General features: G+C 41.5%; 1 protein-coding gene across 1 annotated transcript; it reads left to right on the plus strand.

Moving 5' to 3' along the window:
• Window positions 1-482: 482 nt before the first annotated feature.
• adipor2 (adiponectin receptor 2) lies at window positions 483-22,060 on the plus strand. The gene is made up of 8 exons (XM_035528575.1): window positions 483-569; window positions 6,991-7,275; window positions 16,105-16,254; window positions 17,966-18,137; window positions 19,779-19,965; window positions 20,607-20,794; window positions 20,925-21,118; window positions 21,752-22,060. Exons 2-8 carry the CDS (start codon window positions 7,234-7,236, stop codon window positions 21,878-21,880), a joined length of 1,062 nt encoding a protein of 353 aa, XP_035384468.1. The 5' UTR covers window positions 483-569; window positions 6,991-7,233; the 3' UTR covers window positions 21,881-22,060.
• The last annotated feature ends 685 nt before the right edge of the window (window positions 22,061-22,745 follow it).

Raw genomic sequence — 22,745 nt, forward strand, 5'->3', positions numbered from 1 at the left:
GTCCCCAAAATAGCTGGTTGTAACTGGTTAGATATGTTGTTAGATAAATGTTATTACCCCTGACCTTTGAAAGTATCACATTAATTATCCTGCAAGTGGCAACAAGAGTATACGCCTTACTACGTAATGTCAAGACACGAATGTACTCCTAATTAGCTTGTGTAGTCAGTTCAAATTAACATCAAAATATTTATGATCCAGTTATTTTTTCTAATAGCCTATTATGAAGTCTTTGCTCATTCTTATAAATACCCATTCTGAGACTGAACATAGTTCTGAAATGAAAGCAAAACCCGTAACGTAAGTCACACAAAAAACAAACCGCGATTTGAACTACAGAATCCACAAAGCCTTGCTTTGTCGCGCTGGCCTATTGGCTACCGGTTGTCTGTGAAGCGTTTTGATTGGCCTTTACGGCTCTCACGCGAGGGGCATCATGTGCAACGCCCCGATATGAAGGAGTTTGCTGCCAGTCCGGACGAGAACGCGCAGAGCAGCCGTGGTGCGAGAGCCGGTCCACCGCGGTAACTTTGACAGCTTCAGAGGTCGCGTCCGCGTCAGCTGAGGAGGTAAGAGGGCTTGTTATTCTCACGCAAGATTCCTGTGGCGTTGACATGGTTTGTTTCATACGAGTTGTTTGTACATACGTGACAGTTTGTCCAAATCGGTAGGTTTAGGCTACTTTTCAGTTGGCTCAAACACTAACCTAGCTAGCTTTAGCCTAGCTAGCCCGCTCACTGGTCTTTCTCGTTAAACCTGACAGGATATCTTAGCTTAGCTTATTTTAGCTTAGCTTATCTTATCTTATCTTATCTTATTTCATCTTATCTTAGCATCTTAATTCGTAGTTACCAATGTTGTTTGCTAGATAGATGGCAAGGTGTGTGGATGGCTGTTTTACAAAAGAAGCGAGTAAAAACGAGCGTCAATACCACACGTCCCTCCGTTTAGATAGGTTAGATTAGCTGTCTTCTGTTTTTGTGGGTTGAAAAACAACAAACCAGTCAAGTAGGTATGCTTGCGAGATAGGTAGGTTAACTAACTTCGAACTAACTAACTAACTAACTAGCTAGCTAGCTATATTTAACTCATGTGGACCTTTAATTGTATAGCTCAAGCTAAGTTGTTTTGGACCAGAGGCTGTTATTTGGTGACTGCCCATATTGGCATTTCTTTGCGAACAAGATAGCTAAGATAGCCAGCGACCCTAACGCTAGCTACTCTATGTAGCAAGAGCTAAAATAAGCTAAAATGGCTAATCCCACTGTAAACAAACCCGCACGCAGCACCTTCGCCGCTGATACCTAGCGCTGTGTAAATTGACAGGTAGCGCTAGCTAACTGAAATAATTAAGCGTTACTTCAACTTTGGAGCTAGCTAACGCTGGGTTGGTTAAATATCTGTGACTAGCCAGTTAGAATTTCAGGTGCCTAACACGCTTGAGTATTCGTTGGCTAGAAGAAAAACACGTCTTCTGTCCTGTCTTCTTTGTCTGCTTTTTGCTCTGACAGAGGGCAGAGGGACATCGAGGAATAACGTTGGTTCTGTTTATCCAATTGTCATCTCAATCATTTGTGATTTACCATTAATTAGTTACTTTATATATACTTTATTATTATTATTATTATTATTATTATTATTTTAACAACGATATAATAATAATACTTTATTTTTTTAGACCAACTAGCTGCCTATCTAGCTAACTGTTAAACTGCCTGGCAGTTTGACTTTATTTGTTCAAAAGCGTATGAAGTTTTATGTAACTGGGCAATTAAATAGATTTTCAGCGTGGTGTCATTTTAACATATTTGAGGTGTTTAAAAAGAAGGCAGACCATACAAATCCTGTTTACCTTGAAATACAACTTATGATAATTTTTTCTTTAATGAACATTTATCTGTGGCAATTCTTTTGAAACATTTTTGGTGCTATCAGCTGGACTTTCAGCAGCTAGTCTGCTGTTTAAGAAATAAATACCAGACAGGCTTGTCGTTGTAAAATTTATAGTAATTATGGGAGAGCAGTACAGCCTGATCCATTCAGATGTCAATTCACCTCAAATAACACTGTCAGTTCTGCACCCATTCCAGTGTTAATTAACCGCTTTCAATCAGTATAATATTTTATTGCTGAGACCAGTATTAATTGATTCATATACCATGAAACGTGCAACTAGTGTCTCATTTTTATAAATAAACTGACGTTTAGCAAGGCCTGTTTGAGGGTAGACTAGTTAAGCATGCTGGACCAGTTGCTGGCCATTTAATTATATTGTTTTTTGATTGTTTGTGAGGCACAAATGTTGTCAATATGGATTATCTATTTTTGTCAGGGAAAAGGATAAAATGTGTGAAACCTTAGCTGCAGGATGTTCTAAAAACAGATGTAAATAGCGTAATAATATAATGTACTATGCTAGATGGGAGAGGCTTTATTGTAGGGAAAAACTTTGTAAATGAGTCTTGTTTACTAATTGAGAAATACATAGCAGACACTTGGGAGCAATGTTAAGACCATATGATATGTATGAAGGTCTGTGTGTGTGTGTTTTTTACATGTATCTCATCTCAAATCAGAAACCGGAAAATCAGGTTGTAGAATGGTTCTGCTCTGCTTTAGTGGGGGTGGGAGGGGTTCCCTCACTGGTCTTATTAGATAGTCAATCAGTCAGTCATTCAGTTTCATCACAATATAAATTCTTGCAAGATCAGTACAGAGCGCAGCATGATGGATGCAGGGTTTCTGTTCCGTATGTTTTACTTCCAAAGATCATTTGATTGGCTCACAGTGCAGCGCTTCACCTCTTGTAATCCAATAAAATAGCACAGAATTGTCAAGGAGATTTAGCCTACTGTGCCCCATGCTGTGTGGTTTGTTGAGTAATGGTGAGCTGTTTGGTAGTCGATGTCCCTTGGCTTACATCAAGTTCTGATCACGCCAGTAGTTTCTCAGTACATTATTGGAAATTAGTCATGCAAGTAAAGGGCTTGTTTTGTCCTTGGCTGTGCCATAGTATACGTGTGCTGGATGTGCGTCAAAGCAAATGGAGCTTGCAGGACAGTGGTGCCTCTGGAGTGAAGGACAAATTAACCTTTTCTTGGCTTGACCGTAGTTTCCATGCAGCGTATGTGGTCTTTATATGATTATGTATATGTGCACTTTGATGTGAAAATGTTTTGCAGTTAGGCATAGCACCGGTATGTGTGTGAAAAATAGCATGAGGTGAATGTTGTACTTTTAAGGATAAAATGTATTTAGTCCATGCACTACATAATAACAACATCATTGGTTATTTATACTGCTCAACTGTATAACTCAGTTAATTAAACTAGAAAAGTCAACAGGCAGGATTCCAGTGAGTCATGCAATTTCTGGAGTGGTATAAAATTGCATGCCTGCCGCTTTTAACATCTGTGCAGTAAATAAGGGAATGCTGTTTTTAACCAAGCTTTCTATATTTTAGCCAAGTCATCTGCGATTTGTACACTCATTATCTCTTCAGTTCTATGTACTGTGATATAATTTACATAAGAGGTTGTACACAAGTACACAAGTTCTCGTGCAATAGTCCAGGCAAAAGAGCTAAAAACAGTTTCACTCTAAAGTTTCACTTTTCTGGAGCGTGGTTTCTTGGCTATTTTCAACTGAACACAATTTCTCTGTCTGTTAGTAACTCTTTATTTCACTCACTCACAGACACTAGGTTCCTTGTTATTGTCTCAAATCAGTTGTTCTCCATCCCAGTCGCATGACCCCTTTACGCTGCACGGTGGGTTTTACTGTTCTACATAACAATGATGTAACCGACCACCAAGATGTCTATCTGTTGCTCTGTTACCCTGATTACACTTGCATACCTGCTTACTGTGTTATGCCAAGCTGTGATTGAGAGAGAGCTACAGGTGTAGAGTTGAGAGCAGCAACAAGTCTTGCGCAACACTACGCTTGCTAATTTAATTTGTGTGACCTTTAAGTTTCATATTTCATTGTCATACAGAGGACCTGCTGTTCTTGCACACTCTGTCAGTGCAGCACGGCCAGTTACGGCTGCCTGCCCTTAGGGTTTAGTGAGAGGAAGGACAAAGCCCTTCAGTGCGGATGTTGTCCTCACAGCCCCCTCACACTTGGTCTCAGTCACGTGGAGTACACTCCCACTGGTTCAAAGATCTGCTTTTGTTTACACTCGCCCATGTTTTTTTTTGTTTTGTTTTTTTATTTATCCCCCCCCCCCCTCAAAAAAGTCAGATGTTTGGGCCTAATTTTTCTGCAATCAGATGGGATATCAACTACTTTCACCAATGACGCCAGTCTCACACACACAGTATATTCAGCATGTCCAGAAGGGCAGAAATAGTCATGTTTGTTGCACTTTTGTTAAAACCACTTTTATTCCTTTTTGTGTTCTGTTAAAATCACTCTTCCTTCCTCTCCCCACACCCTGTGACTGCTGTGTACTCCAAGTTGCCATGCTAGTAGATTAGGACCAAATTCCATCACAGAAAATTTCTGGAATAAGATGGTTGTTGCACATGGGCTTATGGTTTGGTTTAGTCACTTGAATTACCCATGTTTTAATGAGCATGCTGTCTGAACATTTTAAAGGGACTGTGAATTGAACTATCTGCCAGAAATTGAGTTCCACAGTATAAAGCTGTGCTACAATAAGGTTGTGAGGGTGTATGTTTTAATTTTTTTGTTTGTTTGTTTTCCTGATTATTGTTCAATGTAGTGATTTAATGATTTATTATGGAGATTGTCATGACAATGCGTTGGCTACATCCTGTAACTGAATGCTTATAAGATGGGTGGACCTTTTTGAGAGACAGTTGATGCAAATGCACATTTAATAAACAATACCATTCCCACAGCAATCAGAGGCACCACCTATGTACATATCCACGTAGATTATGTGCATATATGGATCTGTCCCATGCCTAAAACAACTAATACCAAGTAATAATAATAATCATCATCATCATCATCAATAATAATACATTTTTAATTAATAATCAAAATAATAAAAACAACAAATAGCAAGTAATAGTGATTTGTTGCCTTGTTTTCCTTGGTCGAATCTCACGCATTGGTTGTTGCTCCAAATTGCAATCTGGGTCAAGTGGTTTCCGTACTGTGAACAGATTGTCACTTCTCACAGACACTGTCCAACACTTCACGATCAGTCTCAGACATGAACACTCTGCTCTAATTGGTCTGTCTCTAAATGGACATGGTCTAGCCTGCCTGACTTGGCCTGGGAGTTGAGGACAGAGCGCCTTGAAATTGCACATATATTTACATACATGTACTGTGCGGGGAGGAATAAAATGGGTAAATCGCCATTTAATCTTAAATATCAGTGCATCCATATATCAGTGCAACAGTACTGCCAAGGTTTTTTTTTCCACATATCACTAAGATGTATTGCAGAATCGATACGACTGACATAATGGTGGGAGCGAATTTAATGGATTTATCATCTTTTTTTTTTTTTGAGAACACAGCTGTTGTCATCGTGGGTTTTTTTTATTTTTACTCCCAATGAGAGTGACACTCGAGTGTGTGAACGCTGCATGAGCAGACGCAAGCAGCCCAGTGAGCCTTGCAGCTGTGGCTATACAGACCCTTTCTAGCAGTCCTTCCTCAACTGGGCTCAAAGACTGTTCAGAGTACAAGAGCAGGATGATCTGCTTCAGAGGACTTCAATGACCATTTAGTGAGCCAAGGCTATAGGCTGAGCAATTTACTCTGTGGGTTTTTTTTGTTTGTTTTTTCTTTTCCCTGTGGAAGGAAGTGGTTCTTCATTGGTTCATCTCTGGCTCATCTCATGTCTCAACCACGTTATTAGAACGTTGGCTTTTGGAGATGCTGCACCTCACGTGGCGCTTTTGAAAATCCTGGCATGGACTTAACGATATAATATGAGGCAGGGTGCGAGCAGAATTCAACATGGCAGACATGTGCCTTCTAAACAGTTTTAGACAGAGTGACAGTTTCGTTTCTCTGTTTCTCTGTCAGATGTGTTTCATTGTTTACCTAATAGTTTTGTCTGTTCTTAGGTGTTAACATTTTGTACAAATGCACAACGTGACTAAAAACTTTGTTTGGTTATGGAAATGGTTATTGTTTGTGTGAACCTTTTTTCTTGTATACAGTTCAGTGTTCAACTTCTAAATAACAAACTAATGAGTTTCTCAAAGTTGTTTTTTCATTGTGTTTTTTTTGGGTGGTTGGAGGGTTGGGGTTGGGGATCTGCAGTTTTATATTCAAAGGGTGAAAAAATTTGTGAACTCATTAGACCAATTAGGTCACTTAGTTCATCTTCGTTCTAAGTTCTGTCAGCAGTACCATCTTATTTTAGATGTGACGTGCTGTTCTCCACCCTTCACTGTGGTATTTTGGTTTTGTCAGTGTGATTTTCTTTAATTAGAGTATTCTCTGTGTTGTGGTCCAGAGATGGTGATTCAGTGCCTGTGAATTAGAAGAAGGCAACCGAGTTACTGTAGCTCTCAAACATTCTTTCCAAACCCCATATACATAATGTGTGTATATATGTATGACAACTTAAGTAATTGAAATGTTCTTGTAACCCCTCCACTGACCATGATTTAGTTGTAATTTATAGTGTAGTGTTTTTAAAGGGAGAGACTGGCAGACTGCAAGGCAAGGAATAAGACCTGAGGCACAGGCTAGGCTCGTGTTGGAATTTGCTGTTGTGATTAGTGTCTTGATTATTTGTGAAGAATGAGGAGTACTTTATTGCTTTAAGTACACTCATTAAATTCTTATTAGCTACGGAGCGTAGGTGCATGGCCACTACAGTGTTGAACTTCAGTTAACGTGGGCCTAAAGTGCATAATTGCCTCTGGATCATTAAGAACAATCACTGCAGTTACAGGTTTTTAATTTGTTGGAACTTTAATAACTCTTTTAAATAACATTATGGATTCTTTCTATAATAGTCTCTTAATTTCCCTCCCTTTTCTTTCTTAGGCTTAGCAGTGCATCTAGTGACCGGTGGTGCACCAGTAGCTGGGCCGGACAGCTTGGAGTTGAGGGGCGTCTGGGTCTGAGGAAGAGGAAGTCAGAGGAAGCAAGGCAGCTCCAGGAAGCAACCTGGAGGGTGAGGAGCTGAGGGAGGGCATATGCCCTGAGTTTGTCCTGAGACACCAAGTCTCCAACACCTACAGTGCCAGCGACAGTGCCCACACCTCCTCCTCAGACAGCCAGGACACCATGAGCCCAGGCACAGCTGCAGACAGCACTAAACAGAACGGGGTGAGGATGGCACTACACAACTGCAGCATTGCCATATAGCACCTGTTTAGGTGTCAAAGAAACACTGCAAACTGTAAAAAGCCTGTAGGTCTGGTAGGCCATGTGCTAAGAACACTTACTCTGATATCGTCGGCTGTTGGGCATCATTTTCAGTGTTGCATTACTGATTTGGTTAAATGGTTTCTTTCTAAGTTCTACGATGTGAAATAATTGTGCAATTTGAATGTGTGAACTAACTAGATAGATGGCAAATAACGTCACGTTGTTGATTCATCTTAGCGGAGTTCATCAACTTGGTTTGGTTACGTTAGATGTAGCACATTCCTTTACTAGTAATTTGGCCAAGAACATTGAAATAAGATGTTTAAGTTAAAAACTACTTGTCTTGTAATCAAGGGTGCCATACAACTACTCCTAGATCTGTTTGTCTGATGCAGGTCTCCAGTCTGAAGCAGTAAGCAATCACACTGATTTTGATGAGCCTTAATTGAGTTGGAATATATTGCTGCTGTCATGTGCCCTGTGGTGTGATGGTGTGGTCACACTGGGGCAGGTGTAAATCCTTCTCTCTCTCTCTCTCTCTGGCTGCAGCTTGTTTAGGTACAAGTTAATCAGCAATATTGAGCAGAGTGATGAAACATTCAACAGACCCCCATGTTCAGTAACACAATGCTGGTTAATATGTGCCCGTCAGCATCTATGTCTGAACGGCACATTACAGGTGTTGTGGTGGGACACATTCTTTAGGGTTCTCTTTCGATTACCCCCCCCCCCCCCCCCCCCCCCAACATTTGTTCAGAGTACAAGAACCCCAAACTCAAGGCTTCTTTTAAAGATCCTTTATAATAAGTGTACATGTCCTGTGTTCCTTGCATTTGTCAAAATTCCGAAAGAATTGGAGACGGAGTGCAACATTTCCCATGTGCATATCATTTGATCGGGGAAGTCGCATATTTTGCGGCTTTGTGGTGTTCATTTGTCAATTATATCATTCTTCTCCTGCTGTAAAAATATGTGTGGCTAATCATGTCCCATGCCAAACTATGATATGATCTAATGTATGATATGAAGTTCCACTTATTATAGCCCCTTATCAGTACCCAGGGACAGGCATGTCGTTCTCAGTCCAGCATGTTGTAAAACTGGTTAAACTGTATAAACCTGTTCATATAAACCTCCTGACTGTTATGTTGTTGAATGGTTCACATAGATTTAATGTGAAGTAGGTCTTAATGGTGTGATTATCGTCTCCGGAGTTATACGAATAAAAGATATTGTGTTGCAACTTCAGTTAAGAAGTACCCCATGTCAGGGCTATGGGTGCTTTCATTTGTTTGTTACATGACCGTTTTCTTGTTGCTGCTAGTCGTCAAACTGCTGTATCACTGTGGGAGAATGATGGAAAATTTAAAATATTTTTAATTTAATTCTGAGGGGGAAAAATGCTGTATCCCACTACACAACACCTGTGCACACACACACACACTCACTCCGTACCTCTGATCATGCTAAACAGATCTCATGTGAACCCAACCCTCACTGAGTCATGTTAAAGCCAGTTTACAAATGTAATCCATTCTCATAACACCTTATACTGGTGAATTCCCCACATAGGCACATACGGTCATAGTGTCCAAATTGTCATCCATTAATTCCGAAAGCTGTGGTTCTTATTTTTATATTTATTGTTTATGGTTCCACTAGCCCAGGAATCCAACCAGAAATTTACTGGCACATGTTGGTGTATAAAAGAAACTTTATGCACCGGTTGGCAGGGTAAATTTTAGCAATAGATGGCACCCTCTCCTTCCTTAAGAGGAAAGCACACCAAAATTTTAATTTATGGTTGACTGATGAACATGCTGAGGTCTTAGACACACACACACACACACACACACGCGCGCACAGACACACACACACACACACACACACGCGCGCACAGACACACACACACACACACACGCACGCACAGACACACACACACACACGCGCACACACACACACACACACACACGCACGCACAGACACACACACACACACACACACACACACACACACGCACGCACAGACACACACACACACACACACACACACACACACACACACACCGTCACCCGTTGCCTCCTACACTCCATCCCATACATACTACCAGGATTCCACATGCTGATTTCCACTACAAAATTGTATCAGGCATATATCTTGATTTGAAGGCTCTCTAGCTCCATAGCCTTTTCTGTGTGTGTGCGCACATGGGTGCTGACCAAGGGTGTGTCAAGGGGACTTTTTTTTTTTTTTTTTTAATGTTTTAAACCTTTTCTTTTTCTGATTTACACCTCCCTGTTCTTCCATCAGATGTGCCGTTTCTCACTTCTGCTCTTCAAAAATACTTATTGAGAGATTTTGAAGTCTGAACTAGTTTTAAGAAAAATTTTTGTATGTTTTTAAAGTAGTAAAATGATTGTATTTGGGTGTGAGAGTGAGTGAGTGATTGGGGGGGAAAAAAGTATGTGTGAGTCACAAGTCCTAGCTTTGCTGAACATAGGTTATTCTGTACAAGGGTCACTTCCATAATGGCGCAAGAAATTGTCCTTGCCATAACATTGAACATATGACTTTTTCAAAAGGAGAAGAGAAGATGGCAAGTGAAAGAAAATCAGTGGTAAGCGTATCAGACCAGTGTCATAAGGCCTTGAAAAGGAAAGATTAGGTTTGTTTCCCTTTTCTTACCATCAAGAAAATTGCTGGTGACAAAACTAGTCTATGAGAATCTGTGCTTTGAAACATGTACCTCAGAGAGAGGTGCTGTGCTGTGTATGGAGAGCTGGAGGGAGAGTGATATTAATGGTTGTGTTCTAATACTAGCTGGGGGGGGGTGGACTGATCTACCATGAAGGTTCTGCTGAGCGGGTGTTTTAAATACCTTCTCCCTTCCCCAGGTTACTACCTAAGGCTTCCCTGTTGTGGGGGTTTTTTTTTTGTTTGTTTTTTTTCCCTTTTCTGAATGTGTTACTAGTCCTTAGTTCTGAAACTCCCAAATGATGGTGATTAGGTCTTAAAAAAATGTAGGGTGCATAAAAGAGGTGTGTATCTCACTCTCTCACACACACACACACACACACACACACACACACACACACTCTTTCACTCTCTCTTTCTGTCTCTCTCCTGCTCCCTCTCTCTCTTGCTCTCATCCTTGTATAGGTGTAGGTTGTCCTTGGTAGATGAACTTGGCTGGCTTTCTCCTCTAGTCTCTGGCGTTTGATAAGATAAAGATATGGAGTCTTTTGAAATCTAGAGTTATTTGAGGAGAACTTTTTTTTTTTGTTTTTTTATTGTTTTTTTTGGCTGACTGTATGACTTTCTGCCTACTTTCAGTGGCCTTGTTACAAAGTCTTTCACATTTATGCCAGTAAACATCCATGTCAGTCATTTAGTACTGCATGTAAATTGGAATTTTCTCAATGGGTGACGGCGTGCAGACTGCCCAGTAGTTACCAACCTATCTGGTGAAGTGTAACTAACCTTCAGGCCTGTCTAACATTAGTGTGGCTTCATGCTGAAGGACTGCGATAAGGAACTGCTGATGTCATTTGAAGTTGGACAGATCTAGCAGGGACAGATGGAAGGACGTAAGACAGATTGAGAAACAAGGTGAAAAGATTTACCTGCCTTGGGCAGAATTCCTGTAAGAGTTATAAAGTGTTTAAACTACACAAGTTACTGCTGTGAGATAAAGAAAATGTAGGAGCTTAATTTAATGATGTGTTTTAAATGTTTTTTCTCCTGGCAGTCAGTAGAGCAGTTATTTTGTTTATGTGGCTAGAGCAAGCACACAAGCACAGGGGTTATGGATGGACTCTGTGGTTCAAACCTGGACTGTGTCCTTTAAATGTTCAGATGGCAATATATTCTGAAGCCAGAAACAGAATGCACCCTCCAGGAATGGAAGTGGATAGGGCTGTGTCCCACCAGTACTCGGCCTCTCCCCCACAGTCTTCATGCCGTCATTCGTAATTGAACACTCACTGTTCCCAAATATATACCCAGTAGTCGTCTCTCTTGTGAGTGCTTTCTTAAATTATTTCCTTAGGTCTGTCATATATCTTCAGATTAAGTGCATGCTTGTGCCTTAGTAAACTTGTAATTTCCTATTGGTTACACACATCATCTTCAGTATTTTTAGTATTTAAAGACATTAAATAAGGAACATTGCAGTGTATTTTTATGTGAAGAACGGCTGACCTTTTGTGCATGGCTAGAGTAACTGGCTGGTGGCATATAGCATGCTTTGGCATTTCAAGAGAGAAATCGTCTTTGGCATCTCTCACGAACGGGAAGTGCCTACGATTACTAAAGACGTTCAGTGTTTGTTTGTTTTTTTAAATAGGCATATCACTGTCTAAAGTGTCCTAGGCATGACTTTTAAACAGTACACTGTCCTTCAGTAGTGTCACCATGGATTATGAGCCCAATGAAAAGTTATCACATTGGCCACCACTACCTAATAATTTTACTTTTTAGAGCCTTAGAGTCATCCTAACATTTCCTGCCCCCCATTTGGCGCCCCTACCTACAGGTTGTTTTGAACCTGATGTGTCCATCTGCTAATCTCACACAGGATTACCGGACAGATGAGCGTTCTGTACACTCCATGGAGGCACCCCGTGTATCTGATTTCTAACATGATTGGCTGTTATGTCTTGGGCTGTACTTAATATCCACATTACCCAGGATTCCAAAAATATATTGAACAATCAGGAGTCACCAAGAACTCAGAGTTGTCGAGAAAGCTGTTTTTAATGTCTCTGTTTGGACTCCATCTGTTGTGCTGAAAATGTTCTTGTCCAGTTATGAAAGGACGACTTAAAACAGTCAGTAGAGGTGTTGATGCTAATACTGTATGGTTGGTGGGGATGTCTCTCAGCAGAACAGGTGGCCAGAATGTGAAAGCTGAGTCATGCTAAACAAGTCAATGTAATGGACTGACAGTCACTGTGTTAATTACTCCGTAAACTTGGTAAACAGGTGCCACTGAAAAGATCCGCTTCTGGGTGCAGTATCTGTACCCCACACCTTCATTGTATGTGAATACAAATACCTTTTAATACACAATCCTTCTTATGTCCACAGTGGTCTCCTTGTTGTTGACATAGGGTACTCCTGCTTTGTCCAAAGATGCATCCTTCTGGTACCTCTTTGAGGCACATGGCATCCCTACACATCCCACAGCTGTTTGTGCACGTGTGTGTAAACACACATGCTCCCACCCACACACCACAGCAGAGTGCAAGAGGGAATGATAAATACTTAAGAGCTATAATTAGCTGCCTATATTAACACCTCTCTTTAAAGTGCTTGGGCATGGCATGGCCTTGCAGTGACAGATATGTGAGCAAAATAGCATTCTGTGTGTCCATCCCACTCCATGGACACACACCACACACTACTGTGTTTTGCTGGCAAGCATAGGACATTGGGTAGTCATGCATTATAGATCTCACCCTAGTCTCTTCTGAGAGCCTGGGCAGCTCCACTTACTGACGAGCAAGGCTCCCCAATCAGAGAACCACACTGCCTGTATTGTTCTCTTAGCTCACTTAACACATAGGCTATGGGATCACATGTGTGTTTATTACTACTTGCCTCAACATTGCTGCACATACTGACATTGTTTCCTCATAGTCTGCTGTCATTTATGAGCATAAAATAATTTTGAACCCTCATCTGCTGGCTTCAGGTCTTTGACGTCTTGTGTAATCTCATTTAGACTCTGTGGTACACTTTTCTTAATCTAGTAATTCTCTTTGAAGGCAAACATAAACTATGTTCAAAAGGGACTCCAAACGGACTCCTGTAGTAGGTCGCTAAGCACGTGATAACGGGCATGTAAAGTGATCCCCACAGAGGCAGCTGCACTTCTCTCGTCACTCTCACGTGGTAGTGGTTGAGTACTATTGTCCTTTAACACTGCTCACCTTTTCTACTCTTCCCACAGTGACTATTTTTAAGTATTTTTATGTAGTGGTGTGAGATGCACAGGAACTTGAGTCTGTCCCCTCCTCATCCCCACATGCCTCAGCAAAGACTCCCCATCTCCAGGTTCCATTAGCATTGTCCACACCCCGTCACACCAGTGTGTTCTGGCACCGTTTCCCGTCCCTGTATACGTTCCGATCCATCCTTGTGCTCCCCAGCAGTGTTCACTACAGGTCAAATAAATAATTTTTCCATTGTACAAAGTTCAAAGCTGCACCCATCCATAAAAATTAAAAACCTACTGAGGTCCCAGTGTGTACACAGATGCTACCTGAAACCCAGTCAACTGATGATGGAACACAATACTTTTGGCAAACCAAAATGTAATGTGAGATTTGCTAAAATGACTGAAATTGCCTTTCAGTTTTTTAAGCACTTCTTTTATCATATAAAGAAAAAACTCAAATGAAACCTCTCACTACAGAACCTGAGAATATTTTGCTGCGTGTGGAAGTCCACACTCCTTGGTCTTTAAGACATTTTATTACCGTTTCAATGGGTAGTAGGCTACTACCCATTTCTGTATAGCTCGGTAATGTGGTACTTGGCTTGCTTTGTCTCGGAGGAAATGCATACACTCTGCAGACTGTGGAGAACTAGCTGTAGGGTGGGAATTGGTTTAAAGATTTAAAAGATGAGAGAGTAATGGGATTAAAACAATTAATTAAAAGAAAAGAACTTTGTTAAAAATATCCATTATTATTGCTTAAGAAGTTATCTTGAGCAACTGCAGAAAAGCATGCGTTTTATAGAAACAAGGGCTAGTGTTTTCTTTAAAGGAACTTGAGTCATTATGCCTGAAGCTTCCCCCGTGTGTGTACAGCTAATATATGGACGTGAAAGGTAAAAAAGTAAATTGGTGTTTCTGTACAAGTGACCAGCGGACATGCTCAATAGGAGAACCATTCATGTATAGCAAAAAAAGAACAAAGTAAAAAACCTTTTTTTCCCCCCACCAGCTGAGACTTGGGCCACCTGTGCTCCCTTGGGCTCCAGACCATAACTAGCTATGGCCAAGTCCAGTTCCCATCCAAGTAAACCCATACAACTGTATATAACCAAACCTATTTGGAGCTACTCGGGAGCCTTGTTTAAAGAGTTTCATTAATGTTGCTCACCATGTTTCAGCCTCTGTCTCTTGGCAATAGCAATTTGTATATGACCCCTTATATATCGTCACTAATGGAGAAAATATGAAACCTGCCCAGGGTCTGGAATTGGAAAATGTGACCTCTTCCAGACTGCCACTGTGCATGACCCCTCATTATGCATAATGAATCATCTCCCTCACCCTCTTTTAAGAAATCTATCCACAGACATGAGATTGTGTCCCTACACAATAAACTATTCATAGATCACTTTTAGATCCCTTCAAGGGGGCCTATTTGTGTTCGAGCATTACTGGATCTATTCAAATGCATTAAGAGGAGCACTGAAACTTTGCTTTGCTGTTTGTGGTGGGTGTTCTTGTCCATCTATTGGCTTGTCATGGATATTATTATCCCTGGCAATCCATGAAGCTGTACAGAGAGAGCGTTCCCGTAAAGAGTCGATTTGAAGGCTATAAGAAGAGCGGTTATGGGTTATAATGCTCTGTCTTTGTGTCCTGTCTCTTTCTCTCTCACCAGTACAGGGACTAACCTTGCCTACACAGTAAGCTGTAGGTCAGCTGTTTGTGCTGGAGCTGAATTACTGAGCTCTTCCAGCATTGAACAGTGTTCACTATCTCAGCTTTAACCATAACTTGTAATTGAGCTACTTTTGTGGGTGGTATTTTATAAGTGTGTGTGTGTGTGTGTGTGTGTGTGTGTGTGTGTGTGTGTGTGTGTGTGTGTGTGTGTGTGTGTGTGTGTGTGTGTGTGTGTGTGTGTGTGTGTGTGTGTGTGTGTGTGTGTGTGTGTGTGGTGTGTGTGTGTGTGTGTGTGTGTGTGTGGTAATTTGTAGCACTGAAGAATTAGTTCTGAATTAAAGCGATGTCTGCACTGATCACTAGTGTGCAGCATGTGCCACAGGCCTCATCTGCTGAAGAACACACACACACTCGCTCCCTCACTCCCCTGCATGCACACGCATGCACTGCGCTCTCACTCGCGCCATCTCTCTCCCTCCCTCCCTCCATCAGCTTCTTTCTCATTAGCCTGTTCTTCAGTGCAGAGGTGCCATTGTCCACCAGCTCTGGACATCATCCTGTGCCCCAGATCTGCTACAGGCAACCTACTTACTATTTATTCATTTAAAACCTTTCTGAGAATATTGAGCATGTCAATGCCTTGCACTATGCTTTGTCCAAGGGTAGGGAGCTGTCCCTTCTCACGCGCCCACTACACACTGACTTCCTCAGGAGTGGTGTGCCTGTTTGTGTAACACTGTATGCTCTCACAGTGTTGTTTGTTATTAGTATGGCTTGGTGTTTGTGGGTTTGGGGGGGGCTGGTAATAACTGGTGTGGAGTGAAATAACAGATCATCCTCAAATGCCTAGGTCCCAAGAAAATGGCTATAAGCAAGGTCATTGAGGTCAATGCAGGATTAATTTGTGTCTGTAGGTGTGTACACATGTGCATGTGGACTCCTGAAATGATCAAGAAATACTGGGTCATGTGTGCTGGGAAGAGAGAGCTTATTTATTATAGCCTGACACTGTTTTCAAGGACAGAGGGGTCCTGACACTCTCTCTCTGTCTCACTCTCTCTCTCTCTCTCTCTCTCTCTCTCTCTCTCTCTCTCTCTCTCTCTCTCTCTCTCTCTCTCTCTCTCTCTCTCTGTGTCTGTGTGTGTTTTCGTTTTCGTGTTCAGAATGTGCTTGTTAGAAGAGTGGTACATCACGAAGGAGAGGAGAGAACAGAGGAAGAGGAGGAGAGAAGCTCAGATGAAGGCTTTATGGGGATGACGCCACTCCTACAGGCCCACCATGCTATGGAAAAGATGGAGGAGTTTGTGCATAAGGTCAGTTTCACTCTCACTCTCTCTCACACACACATACATACATACTGCTGTCTGAAAGAGCCCCTGTGTGCCACTCACTTATGTGTGTTTTATAAATAAACACAGATGAGCCACCCCAGGGAGCTCAGAGTGTCCACAGAATTTCACACTCATGAATACAGATGTCCCCCAACTCCCACACAAAACGCTCAGTCTCAGCCGGACAGCTACAGCTGCAATCACACGACATCACGCCGTGGAGGTGTCAGAACCTTCAGAACCAGTGTAGCCCCATCTCCCCGTGTGCATGCACCTCACAGCCTAGAGACAGGCAGTAGCAGTAGGAAAATGGGAGACTGAAATTTCCTTCTGTTCTGTGTTTGTCAGAACGCTCGCTTTTTGTGGCGACACTTGACTTCCTAGCTCCTTCCGTGTCTTTTTTTTTTTTTTTTCCCTCCCCCTCCTTCCCTCTCTTTTCTTCCTTATTTGCCCTTCTCTGGAGTAAGAGCGGAACTGAGCTAAAAGCGACTCCTGGAGTGTGACTCCTCTCCATGCCGTCTAAACTCGGCCCTCAGCCACTGCTCCATTAGAGCCGGAATGGAGAGATGTGTAGTTGTGCATGAGCCAGTATCTAGTCAGCTTTTATTCCTGATAAAACTGCTTCCTGCAGGCCATCTATGACCACATTATTCACTCCAGATGATGACTCTCACTTGCTTGACAGCTTCTGTTCTTTCTGTTTTGTGCTAACTATGACAAATAAGTCTCACGGAAAAATGAAGTAACCACTAAAAATTGCCGATGTCAAGAGTTAGACCCTGAGATATAGGCTACATTGCCAGCAGTAAATGCTCCATTCTAACTTAGCATTGCTCAAATACACCCCCCCCCCTCCCCCCCCCCCCCCCCCCCCCGGCATGTACTGTTCACATTGGTTTGTTAGTAACTCCTATTTGTCATCAGTGTGAACAGACCTCTGCTCTGAAAGGACATGAGCACACCCATTTCCAAACATGTCGCATGCATTGCCCAAGTAGTTGTGAGGAAGTCGATCGATTAAACAGTGAAGAAACTGGCAGTACAACACGCCATCGCTAAGATTTGTCGCAGAGTTGGAGGGATGGTTCAGCAGCCTGTCAGGATTGGAGAAAGATAGTAAAGTCAGAGAAACGGTTCAAGTCCACAATGCACGGTGCGGATTTGTTGATCCTGCATGCTGAAAGGAATTGATTGTCCTTGCACGCTCATGCATTCACACACTCTTGTTTCATGCTTTGCTGTTATTACCAGCAAATTGAGTAAGCTTAGATACTGGCAGTGTTTGCTCCATCAATGGTTACAACATTCAGATTGTTGTGTCCACTAAACATAGAGAAATCTTTGATTCCTTCTTTTACTAATCCTTAACACAATGATCTCATTAGAAACTCATTGTTCTATGTAGTTGGTTAGTGGTGGATGACGGTATTCAGTTGGAGAAATTTAACTTGCACAGAGAATGGCTTCCTTCTCAGGAATTGTCTGGTTTCTAGGATATTTCAGTCTTGTCCATGCCATTGCTGTCATTTACTAATGACACATTACTAAAGCTCATCTTATTTTTCTCTCCTTACCTTGCCTGTCTCTGTAGGAATTATTACATCCTGTATTGACTGACTGTCTTTTGGGTGATTTGCTATGATCTTCAATTTACTATTCTTGTTTTTTTGTTTGTTTGTTTGTTTTTCTTAAGATGTGGGAGGGACGATGGCGTGTTATTCCTCACGATGTGCTGCCTGATTGGCTAAAAGACAACGACTTCCTCTTACACGGGCACAGACCGCCGATGCCCTCCTTCAGAGCGTGTTTCAAGAGCATATTCAGAATCCACACAGAGACGGGCAATATCTGGACCCACTTGCTTGGTAATGCATGGACATGCAAAAATACACACACAGACACACACACACAGACACACACACATGCATGCACACACACATGCTGCATATACTGTGAACATGGTTTCTCGGTCCTTTTTGCAAGGGTTTACTTTGCAGCGGGTGTAGCACCATGAGTTATCTGCAGCATCTGTAAAACGATCCTGCAAACTACCTCTCCAGAGCGTAATGATCTGTTCTGTTCTGATATGAAGGAGTGTTAAAATGCCAAAAGCTACGCCCTGCCATGAATCTAATGGGCCCTCCTTTATGGTAGTATTTTGTGGGACGTCGTAATTAATTGCAAGCTTTAAGTACACACAGAGACTGACCATTAAGTGGGAGGATGTGTTTATAACCCTGAGAACAGGGGAGGATATATGAGCATGAGAATGAGGCAAGTGGGTGGACTGTTTCTGCTTAAGTCAAATGCTCCCTTTAGAGCTCTTGTGAGGTGTTTACCTTGGAACCCAAATCTCCCTTTCCAACTTTTATGCAACATAACCTTTTAGAACAATTTAGTCATGTCCATTCTGTCTCAAACTAAAGTATTAAAAGCATCTGAATTGATACAGTTGTGATAGATTAGTCTTTTTATTTTATAGTCAACAAAATTTTATTGAATAATGTGATAGACAGGCGCCATCTAGTGGACATGGTCTATAATTTTGAGGCTTGGTCATGGCTATCAAAGTACACTTCAAATGAACCATGTTATCTTAGATACTAAGATCTAAGATACTCACTTCATGTCTTATCTTTATTTCAAGCTGATACTGATCTTATAGACTTTAGACTTAAACACGTTACTGCTGTCTGGATTCTATTGTGACAAGATTTTAATCCAATTGCACTTAGACACGAAAACAATTCTCATCACCTGACAACTAACCAGTGTTGCTTCTCTTTTCTTGTGCTATATGTAAATAATCGCCAGCTCAAAGATCACAATTTTGTATATTTTTGTAAATGTTTTAATTTTCCTAAAATTACAGTAAATGTCAACTTTTACAGTTATCTGAAGGGGGAGGGGGGGTTGGTTGTCAAATGTGGCTCAGAAAGACAGATACACATGTACATAATATTTACATTTATATAACATTTATCTTAAATGTGTCTCAAACCATATCTACATTTTGAAGTCTGGTTTGAGAAATCCATTTTAATGCAACTTGGGTGCAATTATGTGCATTTTTATGGGGATATTCCCCATCTGGATATAATCCTAATACTCAAAATAGATGTGTAAACTGAAAAGTATAAAGTGGGTCAGAGTTCAACCTTGATCCAATGATGTAAGTAAAGAATCACCACGTTAATCTTTCAGTAGCATTTAAAATGCAGATATTCTAATATTTGACACCTGATCCTGTGTAATAATTACATTAAACAATTAAAGACCATTAGATAAAAGGTTTTTATTATTACCAGCTGTGGTTTTACAAGTAGAATGTAATGATTTGTTTTCATCTCTTTTTATTGATTACTGTATTGACTGGCCTGGTTTTACACACACACACACACACACACACACACACACACACACACACACACACACACCATGCACAAAAGCACTTGTTTTGTCTTTAGCTACTCACCCCTAACCTGTGCTTCCATTTTTGCCTGTAGGCTGCCTGTTCTTTCTGTGTCTGGGCATAGTGTACATGTTCAGACCCAATATGTCCTTCGTGGCACCGTTCCAGGAGAAGATTGTGATTGGCATCTTCTTCCTGGGAGCCATCATCTGCCTGTCTTTCTCCTGGCTCTTCCACACAGTCTACTGCCATTCAGAGGGCGTCTCCCGTGTCTTCTCAAAGTCAGTGCACACACTCGCACACACTACTCCATGTGCTCTCATATATATATATATATATATATATATATATATATATATATATATATATATATATATATATATATATATATATATATATATATATATATATATATAATATATATATAATATATATTAAAAAAAAGTCTAGTTGATTTATGTGTAGTGGTCCTCAGTGCAACTGGACTACATTTCATGAGAAGACCAGCACTTGGTAATCTACATAATGAGCTTTTAACCAGGATTCCTAAAATGGGTCTGAGTGATAACAGAATGTTCCTGGGGGAAATAAAAAAAAAATGCCAACATGGAAATGTATGTTTTCATGAGCTGAATGTCAGTTTGAATGCCTGAGCATGATAAAAGGTAACTCGAAAAGTATTGTTCCTTATGGGTAGCGCAGCACATCCACAGTTCACTTTTTAAATTCACAGTGGGTAAGTGACAGGCCTGATCCCAGTTCCAGTTGGCTCAACGTCCCATTTAAGGGATGTTGGTCACAGTTTGGGTCCTCCAACTCCCCAGTGTGAATCAGTCCATAAAATCGCATCACTGTGAGAATTCTCATCATTATGATGCTCTGTTGGACCGTTTTAATTTCGATGGTCTGGGTGCTGCCGCAGGTTGGACTACTCGGGCATCGCGTTCCTGATCATGGGCAGCTTTGTGCCGTGGCTCTACTACTCCTTCTACTGCTCGCCGCAGCCATGCTTCATCTACCTGATCGTGGTGTGTATCCTGGGCCTGGCTGCCATCACTGTGTCACAGTGCGACTTCTTCTCCAGGCCACAGTACCGCGGACTCCGAGCTGGTAAGGCCGCGCCTGCGCACAACGCTGCGAAGCTTCTAAAACTCACACTGCATGTGCTCGCTGTACTTGCAGCACAGAACATCCTGGACATACGGCACAAGATGCCGAGTGTGTGCCCTTTCCTGTCCAGGTGTGTTTGTCGGGCTGGGGCTGAGCGGAGTGGTCCCCACGCTGCACTTTGTGATCTCCGAGGGCTTCCTGAGAGCCACCACCATTGGCCAGATGGGCTGGCTCTTCCTCATGGCCGTACTCTACATCACCGGAGCGTGCCTGTACGCCGCCCGCATTCCCGAGAGATTCTTCCCTGGCAAATGCGACATTTGGGTAAGTGTGCATGGACTCGCACGTACCTTTCTAAAATGAGGAAGGAAAGCGCTGTGATGTAGCACTGAGTTGCCGATTAATATTAATTCAGTGAGTGTGAAAGCTAGGCCTATCTGTATCAAGATGGCTAATTGATTTTCAGCCTGTTAATAATGCAGTCCACCTGAAGTAAAAGGCTGTTAAAGAAATTGGTGGTTAATAAATGTTTCTGTACCTCCTGCCCGCCTGCCGATGGGTGAACTGAAACCGTGTCGTTTATGGCCAGCGGGTGGTAATGTAATTTAGCAGTTTCACCATTGCTCCTCAGACCAGGGCACACATTTATGGTGCAGGTGTTGGTCCGAAGAGGATCAGGGCCTCTCCTGAGCCTTGATTCTTTTGTTAGGTGTTTTGAAGAGTTTTTCTATGCCATCACTCATTAGGGACATAGACCTGGAAACTCTGTAAAGCTGTGTTGTTGACATTTCTTGTGTTTTTTTTTATTTATTTAATTTTATTTATTTATTTTTTAAATATTCAAATACATTTTAATGTGCAGTTTTAGTCTGAACGGCCAATTGCAGTTAAATCACCGTACTAAGGAGGAGTTTGTTTCCCTCTGATTTAAACCTCATCTTTCCTGGCCTTCCACAGTTCCACTCGCACCAGCTGTTCCACATCTTGGTGGTAGCAGGGGCCTTCGTACACTTCCATGGTGTGTCCAACCTGCAGGAATTCCGTTACACAGCAGGCGCAGGCTGCACAGAGGACAACGCCCTGTGAGCCCTGCGCCATGGTGACTGAATATGCACCACTAGGGGGAGACGAAGCTAATCTTGCCACCGCTGCCAGTAACAACTTTGCTCCTCACATCTGCCTCGCGGAACCACAGGGCAACACTGAATGACAAGGGTTTTGTTTTCTTTCTGGTTTTCTTTCTTTCTTTCTTTTTCTTTTTTTTTTTTTTTTTTTTTTTTTTTTTTTTTTTTTCTTTCTTTTTTTTTTAACTTTGATTTGTTGGTTTTTATTTACTTGTTCTTTCTCTCTTCACTTTATCTGCATCAAATAAAATGCATCAAGTAATTCAGTGGACACGAGTTGAGGGCGGATAGATTGTGAAATACTGAATAAGATATATAATTTATTTCTTAAAATTTGTAAAGGTGCAAGAAACACTTTGGTTTGAGCATCGGCAGTTTCAGCTGCCGTTTGTGAACATTCGGTGGCTGGGGGGGGAGGCTTAAGAGTGAGGTTTTCCAAGGATGCGAGTTGTTTTAACTGTTATAAAATGTTTTTAATGTAAATAAGATTTCTACATTTGGGTTATATAGATTTATACAAACATGAGAAAATTGCAAAAAAAACCAAACAAACAAAAAACCATAAAAATAAATAAATAACTATCATAATATTGTTAAACTGAGAGAAAAGAGTGACGTGTTTTTAAAAAAAAAAAGTGGATCTATTGCACCCTTACAGACAGGAGCAGAGAGACCTGAAGAGCACAGATGAAGGGGCCTCGGTTCCTCAAACGCACTGTAGCTTGAATTATAAATATCTTTGTGTACAGGGGTTGTAGAGGGAACAGCAGACTTCAGAAACATTTGGAGGCTTTTTATGAGTGATCTTATACTGTTGCTGCAATTAT

This window comes from Electrophorus electricus, chromosome 7, assembly GCF_013358815.1.
Source record: "Electrophorus electricus isolate fEleEle1 chromosome 7, fEleEle1.pri, whole genome shotgun sequence".
In the NCBI taxonomy this organism is placed as follows: Eukaryota; Metazoa; Chordata; class Actinopteri; order Gymnotiformes; family Gymnotidae; genus Electrophorus; species Electrophorus electricus.